We start from the raw sequence: 17,146 nt of genomic DNA, 5'->3' as shown, positions 1-17,146 counted from the left end.
TCCCCTGGACTATTTTTAAATTAATCAACAAAAACTGAAAACATCCCTACTCAGTGTTAAGTAAACTAAGTAGGGGGGCTTCGCAAGCCACTTGCTAAAAGTGGGTGTCAACTCCAGAAGCAACTGACTGCTACCTGGACAATGCTAAGCAAATTTAAAGACTGCAATTGGTTCCCGTAAAATGGAGGAAGGGATAGGAAGTGATGTGGAAAAAGGACTATAAAAGTCCTGAACTTCCTGACCAAGAGGTCTCCAGCCTGAATTTTCTGCTTGGAGGATCTTGGACTGGGACTGTGGCTTGGGACTTCACCCTGGGACTCTGGCTCTTGGACTGCTTCTGGTAAGACTGCTCCTGGATCCTCTCCTTTGGAGCTTCGCTTGGGTGAGTGAGACGCTGACTCTCCTTTCCTGGCTTCTGGAGAGATTAGTTCCCAAGAGGTCTTCCCCTTCTTGGAGGAGGCCACATGGATTGAACCCTTGTTTAATTAACTACTGAACCCTCCGGCTGAGGGGTTAATGAGCCCTGCCTGGGTTGAAGCTGAGAACCGGAACAACATTTAGGGCAGTGATGGGCAACCTTTTGAGCTTGGTGTGTCAAAATTTGCCCAAAAAACAAGCATAACTCGGGTGGTGTGTCACCTCGAGAAAAAAAAAACCATAATTTCACTATATTTATAGTTTAAATAACAAAAATGTATAATTATAATATATAACTGTATTTAATAAACTAAAATAGGTAAATTAATATAGGTAGAATTGTTATCTATAGTGCCCAGAGTGTCTACACTACACTACACTGCAGCAAATGTTTCATCCTTGGCATACAGCCCTGTACTTCTCTGTATGTGGCCACGTACGGCCGTGTGTCATCGAAAATGGCTACACGTGTCAGTGCTGACATGCGTGTCATAGGTTTGCCATCACGGATTTAGGGTGATAGGCTAGACTTCTTACTGTACCCTCTTTTACATTTCACTACTTTCACTCTTTCCACCTCTTTGTAAATAAAGCTACTAAAAGTTGATTTGACTTGAGCTATAATATTTTTAATTCAGCAACCATAGTATTATTTTAGAACTCTCATATATTTAGTTAAACCCTAAATTTTAATTCCTTAAAAGTTAAACTCTGGTTTCAAAAGTCAACTAGTGGCATGACTGACTTTGCAATTCATTTAACCTCTGTCTCAGTTTCCTCAACTGTAAAAGGTACATAATTAAAGTACCTATCTCTAGGGTTGTTGTGAGGATCAAATGACATGATAAAATGCTTTATAAATCTAAAAGTGTTATAAAATCTTAGTTACTATTATTATGATGATGATATAAAAAAAGATTTGATGGAGGTTTAGTACAGCATGAGTCAACCATGAGACATGGCAGCCAATAAAGCTAATCTAAAAAAACGAATCTAAGACTAATCTAAAAGCTACAAAAGAAAGGTCTAGGGATACAGGCCAGTTTGATAAGCTCTTTTACCTAGAAGAGTAGGGAGCATATATAGATAGAGATAACTAGTCGTTATTGTTCTTTAGTCATTTTCAGTTGTGCCTAACTCTCTGTGATCCCATTTGGGGCTTTCTTCACAAAGATCCTGCAATGATTTGTCATTTCCTTCTTCAGCTTATTTTATAGATGAGGAAAACGAAGCAAATAGGATTAAGTGACTTACCCAGGGTCATATAGCTAGAAAATTATTGTCTGAGGCTAGATTTGAACTCAAGACTTCTCGACTCCAAGCCCAGCACTTTTCACTGCATCACCAAGTTGCACCTGAGGCAACTAGAGGGACTAAGGAATGTTTATGACTATAACACCCTGATCCAGACATTCTACTAACCCAACTACTGTGTATCATCTCCAGAATAGTATCATATCCTCTCCCTTAGAAAAATCACATTTGGAGTTTTTGTATTCACTTCTGAGTTCCACATTTCAGGAAGGGCAAGCAACAAACTTGAAAATATTCAGAATGGGATAAGCAGAATTGAAAGAAGATTGAAGAATGTGTCATAGGAAGGTCAGTTGAAGGAACTGGGGATTATTAGCCTGGAGAAGAGAAGACTAATTGTTACGTGGAAGGAAGATCAGTTTTTGGTCCCCCCAAAACAAACAGGAAGTTCTAGAGAGTAGACTTGGTCTTTACATAATTAACAACTTCTTTTTTTAAAAAATAATTTCTTAAAGATAAAAATGTCCTCAAAGTGGAAATGATACTGTGTTCCCTTTTACTAGAGGCACATGCAAGCAGAAACTGGTCAACATCTTGACAGAGATACTATAGATGGAATTCCTCTCCAGATACAGGTGGAGAAATTGGCTCCAAGATCCCTCCTAGTCTTCAGAGTCAATGATCCTATGGTCCAGTCACACCAAATAACTGGGTAGAGGTTCACAACAAAGCAGGCCTTGAAGCTTCTCAGAGAAAAACTTAGAGCAAAAAGAAAGTAATAGTGTGAGAAGAGAGATGAGGTAATGGCTAGACAGCTGGTCAGTCAGCAAAACCTAGGTTCAAGTCTTGCTTCTTATACCTAATGACTATTTAACCCTGAACAGGTCCTTTAATCTTCCTCTGCCCCTAGAAACTCATTAGAACTCTAAGTTGCAGAACAACTGGTGAGATGAACTAGAAAAGAGAGCTTCTTCATCAGTGCAATCGTAAGTATGTACTTCTTCCCCTCAAATAGTGGGAAAATAAATGATAATTATTTCTATTTCATAGAAGTAGGAAATTCTCTCACAGATTTTGGGGTACTAGAACTAGTTTATTCCCTTATTGTTCTTTTTCCTCCTTGGCCACCATTTGATTGCCAATTAATTTTTAATTTGCCTCTCCATAAAGCCTTACTAGTATAATTTTTATTGTATTATGATCTGAGAAAGTTGCATTTACTATTTCTGCTTTTCTGCATTTGTTTGCAATGTTTTTAATTCTCTAGTACATGGTCAATCTTTGTATATGTACCATGTGCTACTAAAAAGAAGGTATATTCCTTTTTGTCCGTATTCACTTTTCTCCACGTATCTATTATCTCTAATTTTTCTAACATTCGATTCACTTCTCTTACTTCTTTCTTATTTGTTTTTTTGGTTTGATTTATCTAGATCTGATAGGGGAAGGTTGAGGTACTCCCCCCCTCAGCATAGTTTTATTATCTATTTCCTCCTTAAGCTCCAATAGTTTCTCCTTTAAAAAGCTGGATGCTATACCATTTGGTACATATATGTTGAGTACTGATATTTCCTCATTGTCTATACTGCCTTTTATCAGGATGTAATTACCTTCCATACCTCTTTTAATCAGATGTATTTTTGCTTTAGCTTGGTCAGAGATTGTGATTGCGACTCCTACTTTCTTTTTCTCACTTGATTCCCAATAAATTCTGCTCCCACCTCTTACCTTTATCTTGTGTGTGTGTCTACCTGCCTCATGTGTGTTTCTTGTAAACAACATATGGTGGGATTGTTGGCCACCATTTGGAGAGAGTCTTATGTAGCATGTTTCTGAAGGGTAACATAGATGGGTGAATTTCCCTTAAATATGTGTAAACAAATTCTCACCATGCTACAATTATTAACATGGTAGGTATATACCTCTTCCCAGCATCATTGCCCCCAATCCTAGAAACTGATAGAAATTCTAATGGTTTTATAACTTGCTTACTTGTTTTTCCATCCTGTGAAACTTAAAAAAATAAGAAGGAAGTCCACACATTTGTTTTGGGATCAACTAATAACATTGCTATCAAAACTTGGAAGAAAACATCTGATTCAGAATCTCTGGGACTATAGCCATTAATAACTCAATTAAAACTTATTTCCAACAGTAGTGAGACATAAATGCCCAATAACTGCTCCACTTTTCTCTCCCCCTCAACTTGACTGCTTTGGCAGCCTTGGGTTTTGGGTACTGGGGAGTTTGTTGGGAATGAGAAGCATTTTCCTTTGCTCCACCTGCTGGACAAAATGGACAAAAGCCACTGGGAATTGTCCAAATATTAGCAAGTACAACCTTGGCCCCTAAAACTTCATGTCTGGAATGCATTTCTCAGAGCCTATAAGTTGAGCATGGGCCAGAAACGTGCGCTTCAGTATTTATAATTTGTGTCCTTTGGCAGAATGTCTATAAAAGTGTTATAATTCAGCTCCCTGTGTGTGTGTGTGTGTGTGTGTGTGTGTGTGCATGCGCTTGTGAGTGAGTGTGTTTGTGTGTATGTAAGAAAGGGAGGTGAGGAGAGAAGATGATGGAACCGAAGATTTCTGACCGCATAAATGGATTCATATTAGGGATCTCCAGATTTCTCTCCATTCTCCTCACTCGCCTCTGGAAACACTAATTTGTCAGTGCCTCCACTAAAATGGGATGCCAAGAATTGAATATTTTACTCTAAATGTGGTCTGACCAGTGGGACTATCACTTCCTTTGAGCTAGACATTATATTTATGTTTAGTGTAATCTAACATTATTAGCATGTTTAGCAGTAATATCCACTAAATCAAAATGGTGGTGTTTTTGTTTTTTTAATGTAAATTCAGGAACTGCAAGGTCATTTCATCCCACTTTATTTTTCCATTGAAAAGCAGCATGGTGTGATGGATGGAAAGCTAGATTGGGGTCAGGAGGATCCACTCCTTGTCTTGCCTGTGTTACTTGTAGAGGGGATAGGGGATCATAAGCAAGTTGTTTAGTCTGTCAATATTCTCAGGCAACTTTCTGAGAATCTAAATTCCTGATCATTTGCTTATCAGCATCAGTATAAGAAATTTCCATACTAGGAGTTCTCTACATTGAAGAAATCACAGATACAAATGCTCCTCCCCACAAATTAAAAAAAAAATTTTTTTCTTCTCCAGGATAGCTGGATTGCTCAGTGGATTGAGAGCCAGGCCTAGAGATGGGAAGTCCTGGGTTAATATTTGACATCAGACACTTCCTAGCTATGTGACCCTGGGCAAGTCACTTAACCCCCATTGTCTAGCCCTTACTGCTCTTCTACCTTAGAACTAATACACAATATTGATTTTAAGATAGAAGGTAAGGGTTTAATTTTTTTTCTTTCTTCTCTAAAGACATACCATAGGTTGTTTTGAATTTTTTTGGTTTTGTTTTTGGTGTTTCAAAAGGTCCCTGATCTCAGCAATGCATTATCACTTGCTGTCTCCACTGATAGTGATAATGGTGGTTAAGATTAAATAACCTCTATGATGTCATCTAGTCCTGAATCTAGGCCCAAGCATTTATTAAGCACCTACTGCATGCCAGACACTGAGCTAGACTCTGGATCCTATAATCCAGTGGCTTGATAAGGTGATTTTTCTCCTAAGAAACTCACAGTATCAAGAAAATATAGGGAGGTGATTAGTATTTTTGAAGGCAAAACAGTTTTAGAAGGCAGGACTATTGTAAAGGCTGGGGCTATTGTTTGCACTTCGGAAACTCTCCTCTAAAGCTGACATCTAGATATATTATAATTCCAAACAATAAGAATAAAACCTGCTCAGCTCCCCACTACTATTAAATATAATATAACCTATAAATATAATATAACCTATCTTTATAGTCTCTGCTCTTATGGCAGAGAAGAGAATTTTGTTGGAGTTACAATTTCCTCTTGTGTTATGGGAGAAATAGCCCCACCACTGCAATTTCCCAGGACTCTTAATGTAATAGGGCCCTCTCATGCAGATGTTCTGCTGTGTGAATACTTCAGGTTTTTCTGTTCATTTCCACTGGGAATCCCGAAACTAAACACATTTGACTTTTCCAGGCTATAACCATTCCTGGCCCTCTGTAACCCGGGGTCACATAAAGTATGTTCTGTGAATTCGTCTGGTCCTGGGTCTCAGGGAACGGAATCACCGTTCTATTTCTGACTCTTTGGTTTATTGGCGAAACACAAGCCATGCATGTGGCATATACACACCAGAAGATTACCTTCTAGCATCTTTGTGCTAATGGGCTTCACCAGCCACCCCAAATCTTCTCTGGGTGTCCTGGGCCCTGAGAGGCAAAGCAGTACTTCTACGGGTTCCAAGAAACCAGCTCTGCCCAGAATAGCTGGCCAGATCTGAGTGGCCCCAGAAGCCGGAGCCAGGATAGTTTTATAACAAAAGGAACCGGAACATTTAAGCACCGGTTGGGAGTAGGTAAATGTGAGGCACCTTTAAACAACATCAATCCCGAGTGAGATATAAAGATAAACACATGGCTGGGTAGAATTCCTCCAGTGCCAGGGTCCGAGTTTTTCATGGACTCATCAGTCCTTCTAGCTGTTTCTATTTCGGTCTCCTCCCGCCTTCCTCTGTGGGATGGAGCCTAGTTTGGGCCAATTGCACTAGCCAGAAGCTGTTCTATAGAATATTTTGGAGAATGAAGGGTCTGAGCTGTTCCTGCCTATAACAAACCCACCCTCTATGGGTTTCTGAGCCAGTCTTTAAAAATGAATTTCAAAGACAGGAAGAATATAAAACTGGGAGAGCTACAGTGAAGTATGTATCTGTTAAGCCTGTCTCTGTCTTTATCACCAAACACTGTGGCAGAGTAAAGTAAACTCTTAAATTTAACATTGGTCCAAATAGGGTGTGCCCAACCCTTCATTAAGGTTGATATAAAAGACATCAAGGACACATTGAGGTTTGGAATGTTTATATAACAAGACAGACACCAAGTTTCAGCAGCTGAACATGTAAATTTAGCCTCTGTGACAGATGGAGATTTAGAGGTAAGGAAGTAATTGGGGAAACAACTCCTCTCCACATTACAAACATTCTAGGCCCATTAGTGGACCAAAAAATAGGCTTAACAATGTAGTCATTTTATCAGGCAAACCAGCTCTGTGGTTTTAAGCTATGATGTGTTTTTTCTCTTTTAATTTTCTAACTGTGGCCGAAAAGGAACAGAGTAGGATGTCATAGTATTTCAGCCACTACATGGTTACAAAGAGAGTCTAAAAGTTATTCTGCATATTTCTCTTGTAACCTGAGAAGATGTCATATGAAATATTAGGGGACAGGTGACGGATCATGGCCTCAAAGGTTAAAGCCTTCTGAATAGGCTGAGAGGAAGCATATTATGACCAAAGGCATGAGGACTTTCCTTCGTGTTATGTTGGAGGCTAAGGATCTTTTTGTGGGTGCCAGGGAGGGAACATGGGGGCGGGGGCTGAAAAGGAGTCAGTTCCACTTTTCATGGGCCACTCAGTTAATGGTTGTTGATCCAAACTACAAGAGGCAGGAGGTCGCTGGATATTGGGACTGTCTTGAGGACAGACTCCATACTGCCTCTGTCTTTTATTAATGGTGTGACCTGGGGCAGGACATTGAATCTCTCCGGCATCTTCTGGTGATCTATGAGGATAAAAGACTTCCCCAAACAGATGAAGTCAGAGATCCTTCACTTGGGCTCATAATTCAAACTGGAATCCTTGGAGATCTTCAAATGAGAGACACGCTTACAAATCCTACTGTGTGAACAGTCACTCCTAAATTGTTGATAATTGCTTTTGGGAAATAAATCTGTTTGCCACTGAGAAGGCAAAACCATAAACAGACAAATATACTTGATAGGTGGCTGCTGTTACGCTAGTGGTCAGTGTAGAAAACATAAAGTTTTCTGAGATGTGGGGATTTGCTGCTGCTGCAGATGGCAGGTCACTCCAATGAATACGATCCCTGGTGATACTTGACTTTCATTCTTCATTTAATGGCAAGAGTCACCAAGATGAGGATAGTTCCCTTACCCTACCCTAATCCTTGGAGGCAGAATGAAAGTTTTTTAAACTTGTTCAGAAAAAATTAGAAATTTAAAAGTCTGAATCATTTGTACCACAAACAGTGACTGCTCTCCTTGTATCTAGGTAGACATTTTTCGATGGCAAATGGGCAATTTTCCAGAAAGAGATGGTTTGAGATCCCAAAGGTAGGACCTTCTCTTTGCATGTGTGGCAACTCCTCTGAGTGTTTGGTGATTATTTTCAAAAGGATTGGCAAGAGAGGCAGCTAGGTAACATGGTGGATAGAGGGCCAGGCTGGGGTTCAAATCTGGTCTCAGATACTGTCTATCTGTGTGACCCTGGACAAGTCACTTAACCTTGTTTGTCCAGTCTTTACCCTTATGTCTAATGCAGAAGGTAAGAATTTATTTTTTATTCTTATTTATTTTTTTAATTAATGATAAATATTTATTGACTGACTGACTCTTGATTGATTCAACTGGATTAGAAGTTTCTTTTTTTAATTATATTTTTATTTTGATCATTTTCCCATAGTTACATGTTTCATGTTCTTTCCCTCTCCCCAAACCTCCTTAGCCCCCCTTAGCCAATGCACATTTCCACTGGGTTTTATATGTATCATTGATTAAGACCTAATTCCATATTATTGATAGTTGGACTAGAGTTATCGTTTAGTGTAGAAGGTAAGAATTTAAAAGAGGTAGGGAGAGACGGCAGGGAAGATCGTGGGGACAAAGTAAGGATCATGAGATCGCAGATTTAGAGCTGGAAAGGACCTCAAATACCATCCAGCCCCTTATTTTACAGAGGGTAGAAACTGGGGCCCAGAGAAGTTAAGTGACTTGCCCTATGGCACATAGCTAATAAGTATCTCAGGCAGAATTTGAACCCAGATCTTCCTGACTTCTAGTCCGAGATTCTATCTACTTTACCATACTCCTGGATGGATGAGGAAAGGGCATTCGGAGTTTTGACTAGCAATTTTATACCCTGAGACAAGTAACATAAATGTGCCCTCTAAAAAACTTTTGTAATTCATGATACGAAAATAATCAAAGAAATAATTAAGACAAATTCAGTTGAAAGGGGTTGATAGTGGTTCATAGATGAGAGCATCTAGCAGCTCCTATTTTAACTAGACTCAGTTGTTTCTACAGGGCTTCCAAATGAACTTCTACAAGTTTATAAGTTAAATTTTAATGCTCTTTAAAATTTTTCTGCATTAGGACAAAGCTCATCCTATCTAGGGCTATTCTGTAAGGAGAATTTCAAAGATTATAGGAGAGAAGTAAAGGGACCAGAGGTTTTAAAATAAGCCTTCAAGCTTCCTGAGTGCAGAAATCCACTGAGTCCAAGACTATACTCAGCTGTGGGAACTTATGGAATTTACCTTATTACGTTCATTCACATTATTAGTGGCAGATCAGAGTGGCAGAATTCACTGGTTTGTGATGTGGCTGACTTTAGAACAGATGGTTCCTGGGTAATTGTATTTCCCATCATCTTGTCTGTTCAGAAACAAATAGTGGCTTTGAAAACACTGATGAGCCAAAGGATTGATCAAGCAAAGGAAGGGTGGGGAGAGGACAGAACCAAATCTGATGGGGAGAGCAATTTACTCTAGGCACCTGGGAAAGCCAAAAGAAAAATGAGTGATATCTCATACGTAGACAGTGTAAATTCATACTACCTAACATTTTTCCATGGTGCCTGTGTGCCAAAACATAGGTAACTACTACATGCTGTTGTTGTTCGGTTGTGTCCAACTCTACTTGACCCCATTGGCTTTTGTCCATGGAGTTTTCTTGGCTAAGATACTGGAGGGTTTGCCATTCCTGTCTTCTTTGACCTGTGCATTGGGTTCTACCACAACTTTGTCATACATTGAGATATTCTGTGACAATCTAGAAAACTTTGGATTCAAAGACCTGTTTAAAGAGGCCTTTGTTTGGATTGACAGCTTAGAAAGTTTGATAAACAAAACCTGAACCTCCTCTATCCCCCTCCTCATATTTATCATAATGCTCTTTCTATTCACCTTCACCTAGAAGAATACCAAACTTCCTTCACAGAACATCAGGTGCTAACTTCTACTTGAGGTCTTTCTTGAGTTCCTCAATGATGAGTGCTCGCCATCTTGAAATGAACTCTTAATATACTTGGCATTTATTTGTTTGTTTCCATTAGAACATAGAACTAGAGGTAGAAGGAACCACAAAAACCAACTAGACTAATGCCCTTATTTTATAGATTATGAAACTGAGCCCTGGAGAGTTTAAGTGATTTACTCGAAGTCTCAAGACAATAAACTTCAGAGTCAGAATTTGTACCTAAAGTAAATTTGAATCTAAAGTCCTTAGGCTCCAGTGTTATTTCTGCCAACACTTCCTTCCACCCCAGTAGAATGGAAACTCCTTGAGGGTAGGAACCATTCCATTTTTGTCTTTATATTGTCCAACACCCAGCATAGTGTCTAGAATACAGTAGCTTTTTAAATAATACATATTTGTTAAATTGTATTGCCTTGAAAGGCAAGACAAACTCATTACCCTTTACTGAAACAAGCTAATTTAAAGGAAATCCTTTTGGCATTTTCAAGACATACATCAGTTAGTTCCTTAGGAAAACAAGCTGGTCGACCAACCACACAAACATTAACTCTTTTGATAGGATTAATAATACAAAGAAAGAGTATAACCTAGGTTATAGGACTCATTGCTTTGTAGGGATAAGGGATATATAATTCTTGGATCATTGTTTTTTTTGTTGTTGTTGTTTAATCATTTTAGTCTTGTCTAACTCTTGATGACCCCGTTTGGGGTTTTCTTCGCAAAGTTACAGGAGTAGTTTGCCATTTCCTTCTCCAGCTCACTTTACAGATTAGGAAACCGAAGTAAACAGGTGATTGAGGCAAATAAAAAATAACGTGCCCAGGGTCACACATCTAATAAGAATCTGAGGTTGGATTTGAAGCCAGTTTTTCCTGACTCTAAGACCAGGAATCAATATACTACTACCTTACATCTTAGATCACAAATCCCCAAACCTACAAATAGAGATTCACTATTTTCAATATACAAATAAAAATGAAGAAAGATGCTCAAAAAGTTATTTCCATGACAAGCAGGATGTTTTTAGAAAAACTTGAAAGATTTGCGTGAACAGAACCAGGAGAACATTGTATACAACAACAAATTATAGGATGATGAACTTTGAAGGACTAAATTTTAAATAGCAAGGCAAGGCAACCCCAAGGGACTTATGATAAAAAATGTTATCCACAGCCATAGAAGGAACTGACAGAATATGAATACAGATCTAAATATACCATTTCTTGCCTGATGTCCTTTATGAGTTTTTTTTCTTACATGTACAATATATGTTTTCTTTTATGATGTTAGAAATAAGGAAATTTTTATCGTATGGCAACACTGGTATAACCCAAATCAGAGTGTTTACTGTCCTGGGGTGGGGTATTTGAATTGCAAAAAGTCAGAAAGCATTGTGAAAAAAATTGTTTCTACATGTAATTGAAATAAAAATAAAAAGAATAGAAAATACAAAAAAAGTTTTAATTTTTAAAAAGTATTTTCATGTCAGTGATGCTGAGAAGGATCCTTTAGTGGAAAGCTAACTGGACATTACTTACAGGAATAATAAAGGCATTCTCAGAGAGTCATTCCATTATTGAACTTTTATTGAGTTTAAGTAAGGTGCTGAGTCACACATACAAAATGGGGAACCACACATTTCCATGGCTAGACTTTACCTACAGCCCCTTAGCTGGGTACAGAGTCCAGGCCCTGACTTTCATACCTTCTTAGGACTGGTCAGTTTGCCATCATTCAAAAGAAAGCTTCTGCTTTAGCTCCAGCCTGCACCCTAGCCCATGTCAACTGTCTTGCACCTGCTCACTGTTGGTCCCAAAGGGGCCACATCTGTCACCATGGCTGGAGTAAAAAAATAACAACACTAAGCAACGGAAAACACAAGGGCTCTTGACAAGTAAATAGGACAGGAATGTCAAATCCTACATCATGAGATGGGTTTACAAACAGGGACATGTTACAGACAGGTCAGAGACAAGGATACACTTAAGGGAAAGAAAAAATAACGGGAGGAGATCCATCCTTAATAAGAAACCCGAGAAAGGTCCAAATGGAGCAAGGAAAGAAGGAACCAAGCCCAAGACCACCAGGTTTGGGTCATTTTTCTTTTTGGAATTAGAAAGCTGTCCTCCTGGCCTGACACGCCCTTGGGAGATCTAAGGGGACATTGTATTAGGTGATAACGCGAGCTTTTTCCACTGATGGAAACTGCTCCATCTTTAGAGAACGGGACATCTGGTACTCAATTTCATTTCCTCAGTCAACCGAATAAAATGAATGAATCAGGCCACTGATTTTTGCATAACAGAAAGGATTGGATCTGCAATATGTTTCTTATATAACAAGCATCATGCCCTGGGAGAGCTCATAATGGCAAAATTTGGTGTTAGTGCACGATGAGTCATCCCAGGCACAAAGCAGCCAGGTCACATGACTTGGCAACTGTGTCCCGAATTGTTGTCACCCCGTGTCCCCACAGATTTTTGTTAGTCATGAAAGTAAACTGAATCAGTTTGTGGAAAAAACTGCTTCTGGGCAGTGGAGTCTCAAGTACGGGCAGTACCATAGAAACTATGGTGTGTGCCATAGAAACAGTAATGGGTCTAGAGCCAGAAGCCCTGGGTTCAAATCCCAGTTATGTTATTTCCTAACTCTGTGACCCTTGACTCTTCTGGGCTTTAGTATCTAATCCATGAAATGTAGGAGAAGCTGACCTTCTCCTACACACAGATGGCTGTCTGTGGTCATTTCTGGCTTTCAGCTCACAGTCTGATGATTCTCTAGCTTCTTCTTTGGTCCAGAGCAGAGTCAAGAAAGAACTAAGTTACTGGATTAATGGCAGCATCACGATGGGTTCTGTGACAATGTACAACTGGGTCTGCCTCTAAAATCATAAAGTCTTTCCCCATTAGTTAGCAACAGCATTTAATGATTCTTGAGCTAAGCTCAACGACAGACCATTACAGACTATTAGAAATCCCTTGAATTTCCTCTTTGGATAAATTTAATCTGGTTTAGATAGAATGGCAAGGAGATATTATCCAAGATTACCCTATCATTCCTAGCTCCTTTGTGGGGTTTATTAAAGGACAAAATGGGATAATTGATGTGAAAGGATAAAGGGAGATCACAGAAGGGAAAGGAGTGCCGTGTGGCATCATTAATTACAGCCTTAGCCACTTTATTTGAATTATTCAGCAGCATGGTGACTTGAAACACCTTTTCTGGGAGCTGTAACTTTTCCTTCCAATCTGAATGTGACAGTCCTGTTGCTAAGGTGTTTTCTCACTTCGCATTGGCTCAGCTCTCTCATAAAAACCTGTGATGGAAGCTTGGAACAGGCTTTGTTCAAGGTCCACGAGACCTTGCTCAAAGATAGGCTGTTGTTCTTCTCTGTCTTAGACAAGATACCCTTTTTTTTCTGATAGAGAATTCATAGCAGCACAATGGGAAACCAAAGACAGAGAAAGAGATTCTTCTTCTGTGAGTAAGTATAATAGGAGTTCTAGAGAATTGACTACCATATGATACTGCCATCATCCTTAATAAGTGAATACTAATGAGGCTTAACTGCAGGTGGTTTCTAGATTATGTATATGATTAAAACGTATGCTCTCAATAAATAATATGGAATAGTAAAGCTATTTAACAAGATACCAGCATTATAAGTCAGAGATGAGGAATATTTGTACTAGTTTGCTAGCCACATGGTTCAGGGTTTACTTCAAGCAAGAAGCATATTCGTAATAATGGAAATACTACTTTGCCTTTGGTAGAGTTGTACCCTTTGTGAAGAGAGCCTTTGTAAGTAAGTCCTCTAGATACTGTCCAGAAGGTACTCTCTCACCATTAGTGAAGGACTTGAAGTCAATATTTTTCTAGAGCAGGAACTAGGAATTTTTGTACCTGGCAGAATTATAATTAGCATGGGGTGGCTAGGATACCAACATCTTGGGAGAGAGGCATTCTTCTTGCGTGCTACAGTCCTCCTCCAGACCCTTGCTCATGGGAATCACTACTACTCCCATTCCTATTCCTTCACTGCCTAGATTAATCCCACCTTAGTGGTCTTGTCACTCTAAGCCATGCTCTTTTCTCCCATGGTTGAACCAATGTAACTTTAACCAGAATGAATTGCCCCCACTGAGCCAGGGGACAAATTATATTGATTAATAATGTACACTGCCTTCAGTCCACACATACACATACTTTCCTTTCCTTGGGTGCTGGAATTCCTAGTTACATCTTTGAAACTGGGGCAAATAAGCTGAGTTGGTGGTGGTCAGGCAGGGGTGGCAGCCCTGGTCAGTGCAGTCATGACCCTGGGAGTGGGCTGCCATGGCAATGAGATCCTGGAAGGAGCCAAACTAGGGTTGGACAGTCTGCCGGACTGTTCTGTGAAATCATGAAAGAAGAATGACCCATTACTGGATATCGGTACCCTACGTCCTATGCTACAATTCTGTTTTGTTACTTGCTTTGACTTTTTTTAATGTAGGCATACATATGATAAAGCAGTTCCTTGGAGTGGTTGGTAGACCCCCTAAAAGTAGGAGTTTTCAATTTTAGGTAACTGGTTAAAAGGGAGATGGTCTCTTTGCAAAGTTTCATTGGAATTTCAGAACTTAAGAGTTATTCTGCAGCTCCCTTGGCTCTTTTCTACTCATTCACATTCATTAAGGTTCCCAACATCTCTACAAACTGGGGTCTACAAACTATATGTAGTGGGAAGAACACTGGATTTGGAGTCAGAGAACCAGGAATCAAATCTTACCTCTACTATCTACTAGCTACATGGTAACCTTCAGCAACTCACTTAACTGATCTTGGTCACGGTTTCCTCAAGAGACTAGATTAAATAACTTCTAAGGTCTTTTTGAGCTCTATAATACTATGACTTCTGTTCCTAACGGGAGAAAGGCTCCACTATTTATATAGTCACTTTTTCCTTCCTTCTCTTTTCTGAATTCCTCCTATTTGAAAGCCATTGGACAGTAGATTTTCCCCTTTTTTACAACCTTCCCCTTAATTGATCAGTGCTTGATTTTCCTGCTTTTTCAGATCATCCTCATCTTGTACCCAAACTAAAACCCTTCTTTGGTATCTTCTGTCTTCGCAGTAACATTCTTCTTAAAACCTTGGAAAGGTTAAAGAAGCACAAAGATTTCTCTCAATTAGTCCTCCTTCTCCTCCTTCCAGGGGGGTCTTGTCTGGCCTTTCCCATTTACAGCCCTTTCACATCCACTTGGTTCTGCATCCCTGATCCTGCTTTCTGTGGGTGGCCCTCACCCAATCTTGTAATAAGTTACTCTGCTAATATTTGTGGGGTGTTAAAAGGAAGAGGGCTTTGAGCCAGGTGTTTGGGGGAAAAGAGCAGATGGGGTTTGCTCCCTCAGAGAGGAATTGTATGCAGTTACTAATGACTCATTTGGCATGCCCCTTAACACACTTCATTTGGCCCCATGCATGCACCTTTGCATTTGAGAGGCCTGTCCTGCTGCTGAGATCCACATAACAACGGAAAATCAAAACACAGCCCGAGACAGCCTGGCCTGTTGGCCCTAGCAGCATTTTGGTCCATTTGTGCCGAGTTTTACTAGTGCAAACAGCTTTGCATAAGAGGGACTAGGAATTTAAAAGCACATAACTTGCAAATAGAGGTGGCTGTTAATCTTAGGGTCAGGCTACCCAATAGGCAAAGGGACATTCAGGGCTCCAGAAGTGAGGGAAAGAGGTGTTTGAGATTCCTGGGATAGTTCTGGAGTGGCCAACACCTGACTTAGATTTCCTTACTCAGAGGACACAGGGAGGGGAAGGAACAGGATGGCTTTCTGGCCATAGTGAGTCCTGGGACCCTTTTTGCAGCTTCCATTCTTCTTGAGACCAACAAACCAATTTTTCTCTGCATGCTTCTTCGATGTGTAGGTGTTGTAATGATTCTCCTCCAACCTCTCCAGAAACAAGCATTCTTCACTGGGTGTCTGCTATAAAACAGAAAAATTATATTCATTAGAAATGCCTCCGAGGGGCAGCTCGGTATTTCAGTGGATTGAGAGCCAGGTCTAGGGATGGGAGGTTCTAGGTTCAACTCTGGCCTCAGACACTTCCTAGCTGTGTGACCCTGGGCAAGTCATTTAACCCCCATTGCCTAGTCCTTACCACTCTTCTGCCTTGGAACCAGTACATAGTATTGATTCTAAGACAGAAGGTAAGGGTTTTAAAAAAAGAAAAGAAATGCCTCCCTTTCTGTCCCTAGGACAATATGGACAAAACACTTAGAGGAGGAGAAGAGTCTAATCCCATGTTGGTGAACCTATGGCACGCATGGCAGAGCGTGCCATAGGGGGATGCTCCCTCCCCTTCTCCACATACACCTGAGGACATTTCTCCCATCACCTGCCTCTCTGCCCAGCAGCCCAATGGGAGCGCTTCCTCTGTCCCCTGTCTGAGGTAAGGTGGGGGGCTGACAGGCAGCGTGAGGGTTGCAGTTTGGGCACTTGGTCTCTAAAAGGTTTACCATCACTGGTCTAGTCTATGGCAGACAACCCCATCTATGGTATTCTCTTAACTATAAACTTGACGTCTCCTTTGGAAGGAAAATGGCCAAATGCTAATATTTCATACTGATGAATTTCACTGAGCAAAGTCAGAACTGTAGAGCCTCAGGATTGTTATTGTGAACATAAACTTCCATTATATACAAGACTAGGTTTAGAAGATGTAGGAAATTAGCATTTAATTCTAGCCCTTCAGACCATACACAGGAAGTTGCTTTCTAAAAAGAAACCCCTAATATCAGATCTATGGGACAGCTAAGTGGCACAATGGATAGAGTGCTGGGTCTGGAGTCAGGAAGATTTGTCTTTGTGAGGTCAAATCCAGTATCAGACATTTATGAGCTGTGTGACCCTGACCAAGTCACTTGGCACACTGTTTCCCTCAATTTTCTCACCTATAAAATGAGCTGGAGAAGGAAATGACAAATTATTTCCTGTATCTTTGCCAAGAAAACCCCAAATGAGGTCATGAAAAGTCAGAAATGACTGAAAAAAAATCTAAACAACAAATCAAATCTTTATCTCTAGCCCTGACCTCTCTCCTGAGCTCAGATTTTTCATTTCTAGTGGTATGTTGGGCTGATTCCTAAAGTCCTTTCCATTTCTGAGATGTGAGGATTCTTCTCTCCAGCTTGATGTCCCATTAACACCTTAAACTCAGCAATTCTGAAACCAAACCTTTTCTCTTTTCTATAAAATCTGCTCCCCCTCTTGACTTTGCCAGAATTTTTCCTCCTGATTTTTAAATG

General features: G+C 40.0%; 1 protein-coding gene across 2 annotated transcripts in view; it reads right to left on the bottom strand.

The window, feature by feature from the left end:
- Positions 1 to 15,431: 15,431 nt before the first annotated feature.
- Positions 15,432 to 17,146, bottom strand: part of FGF1 (fibroblast growth factor 1) — a 46,966-nt gene continuing 45,251 nt past the window's right edge. Inside the window, exon 3 of one of the 2 annotated variants that reach the window (XM_044661817.1) lies at positions 15,432 to 15,824. In XM_044661817.1, the coding sequence (XP_044517752.1) occupies positions 15,630 to 15,824 (195 nt within the window). In that variant the 3' untranslated portion in view covers positions 15,432 to 15,629. The remainder of the gene's footprint in view (positions 15,825 to 17,146) is intronic. The other variant, XM_044661818.1, reaches the window with a different exon arrangement.

Source organism: Gracilinanus agilis, chromosome 2, assembly GCF_016433145.1.
Source record: "Gracilinanus agilis isolate LMUSP501 chromosome 2, AgileGrace, whole genome shotgun sequence".
Taxonomy (NCBI): domain Eukaryota; kingdom Metazoa; phylum Chordata; class Mammalia; order Didelphimorphia; family Didelphidae; genus Gracilinanus; species Gracilinanus agilis.
The sequence above is the reverse complement of the archived record's forward strand: the minus strand, read 5'-3'. Positions and strand labels throughout refer to the sequence as shown.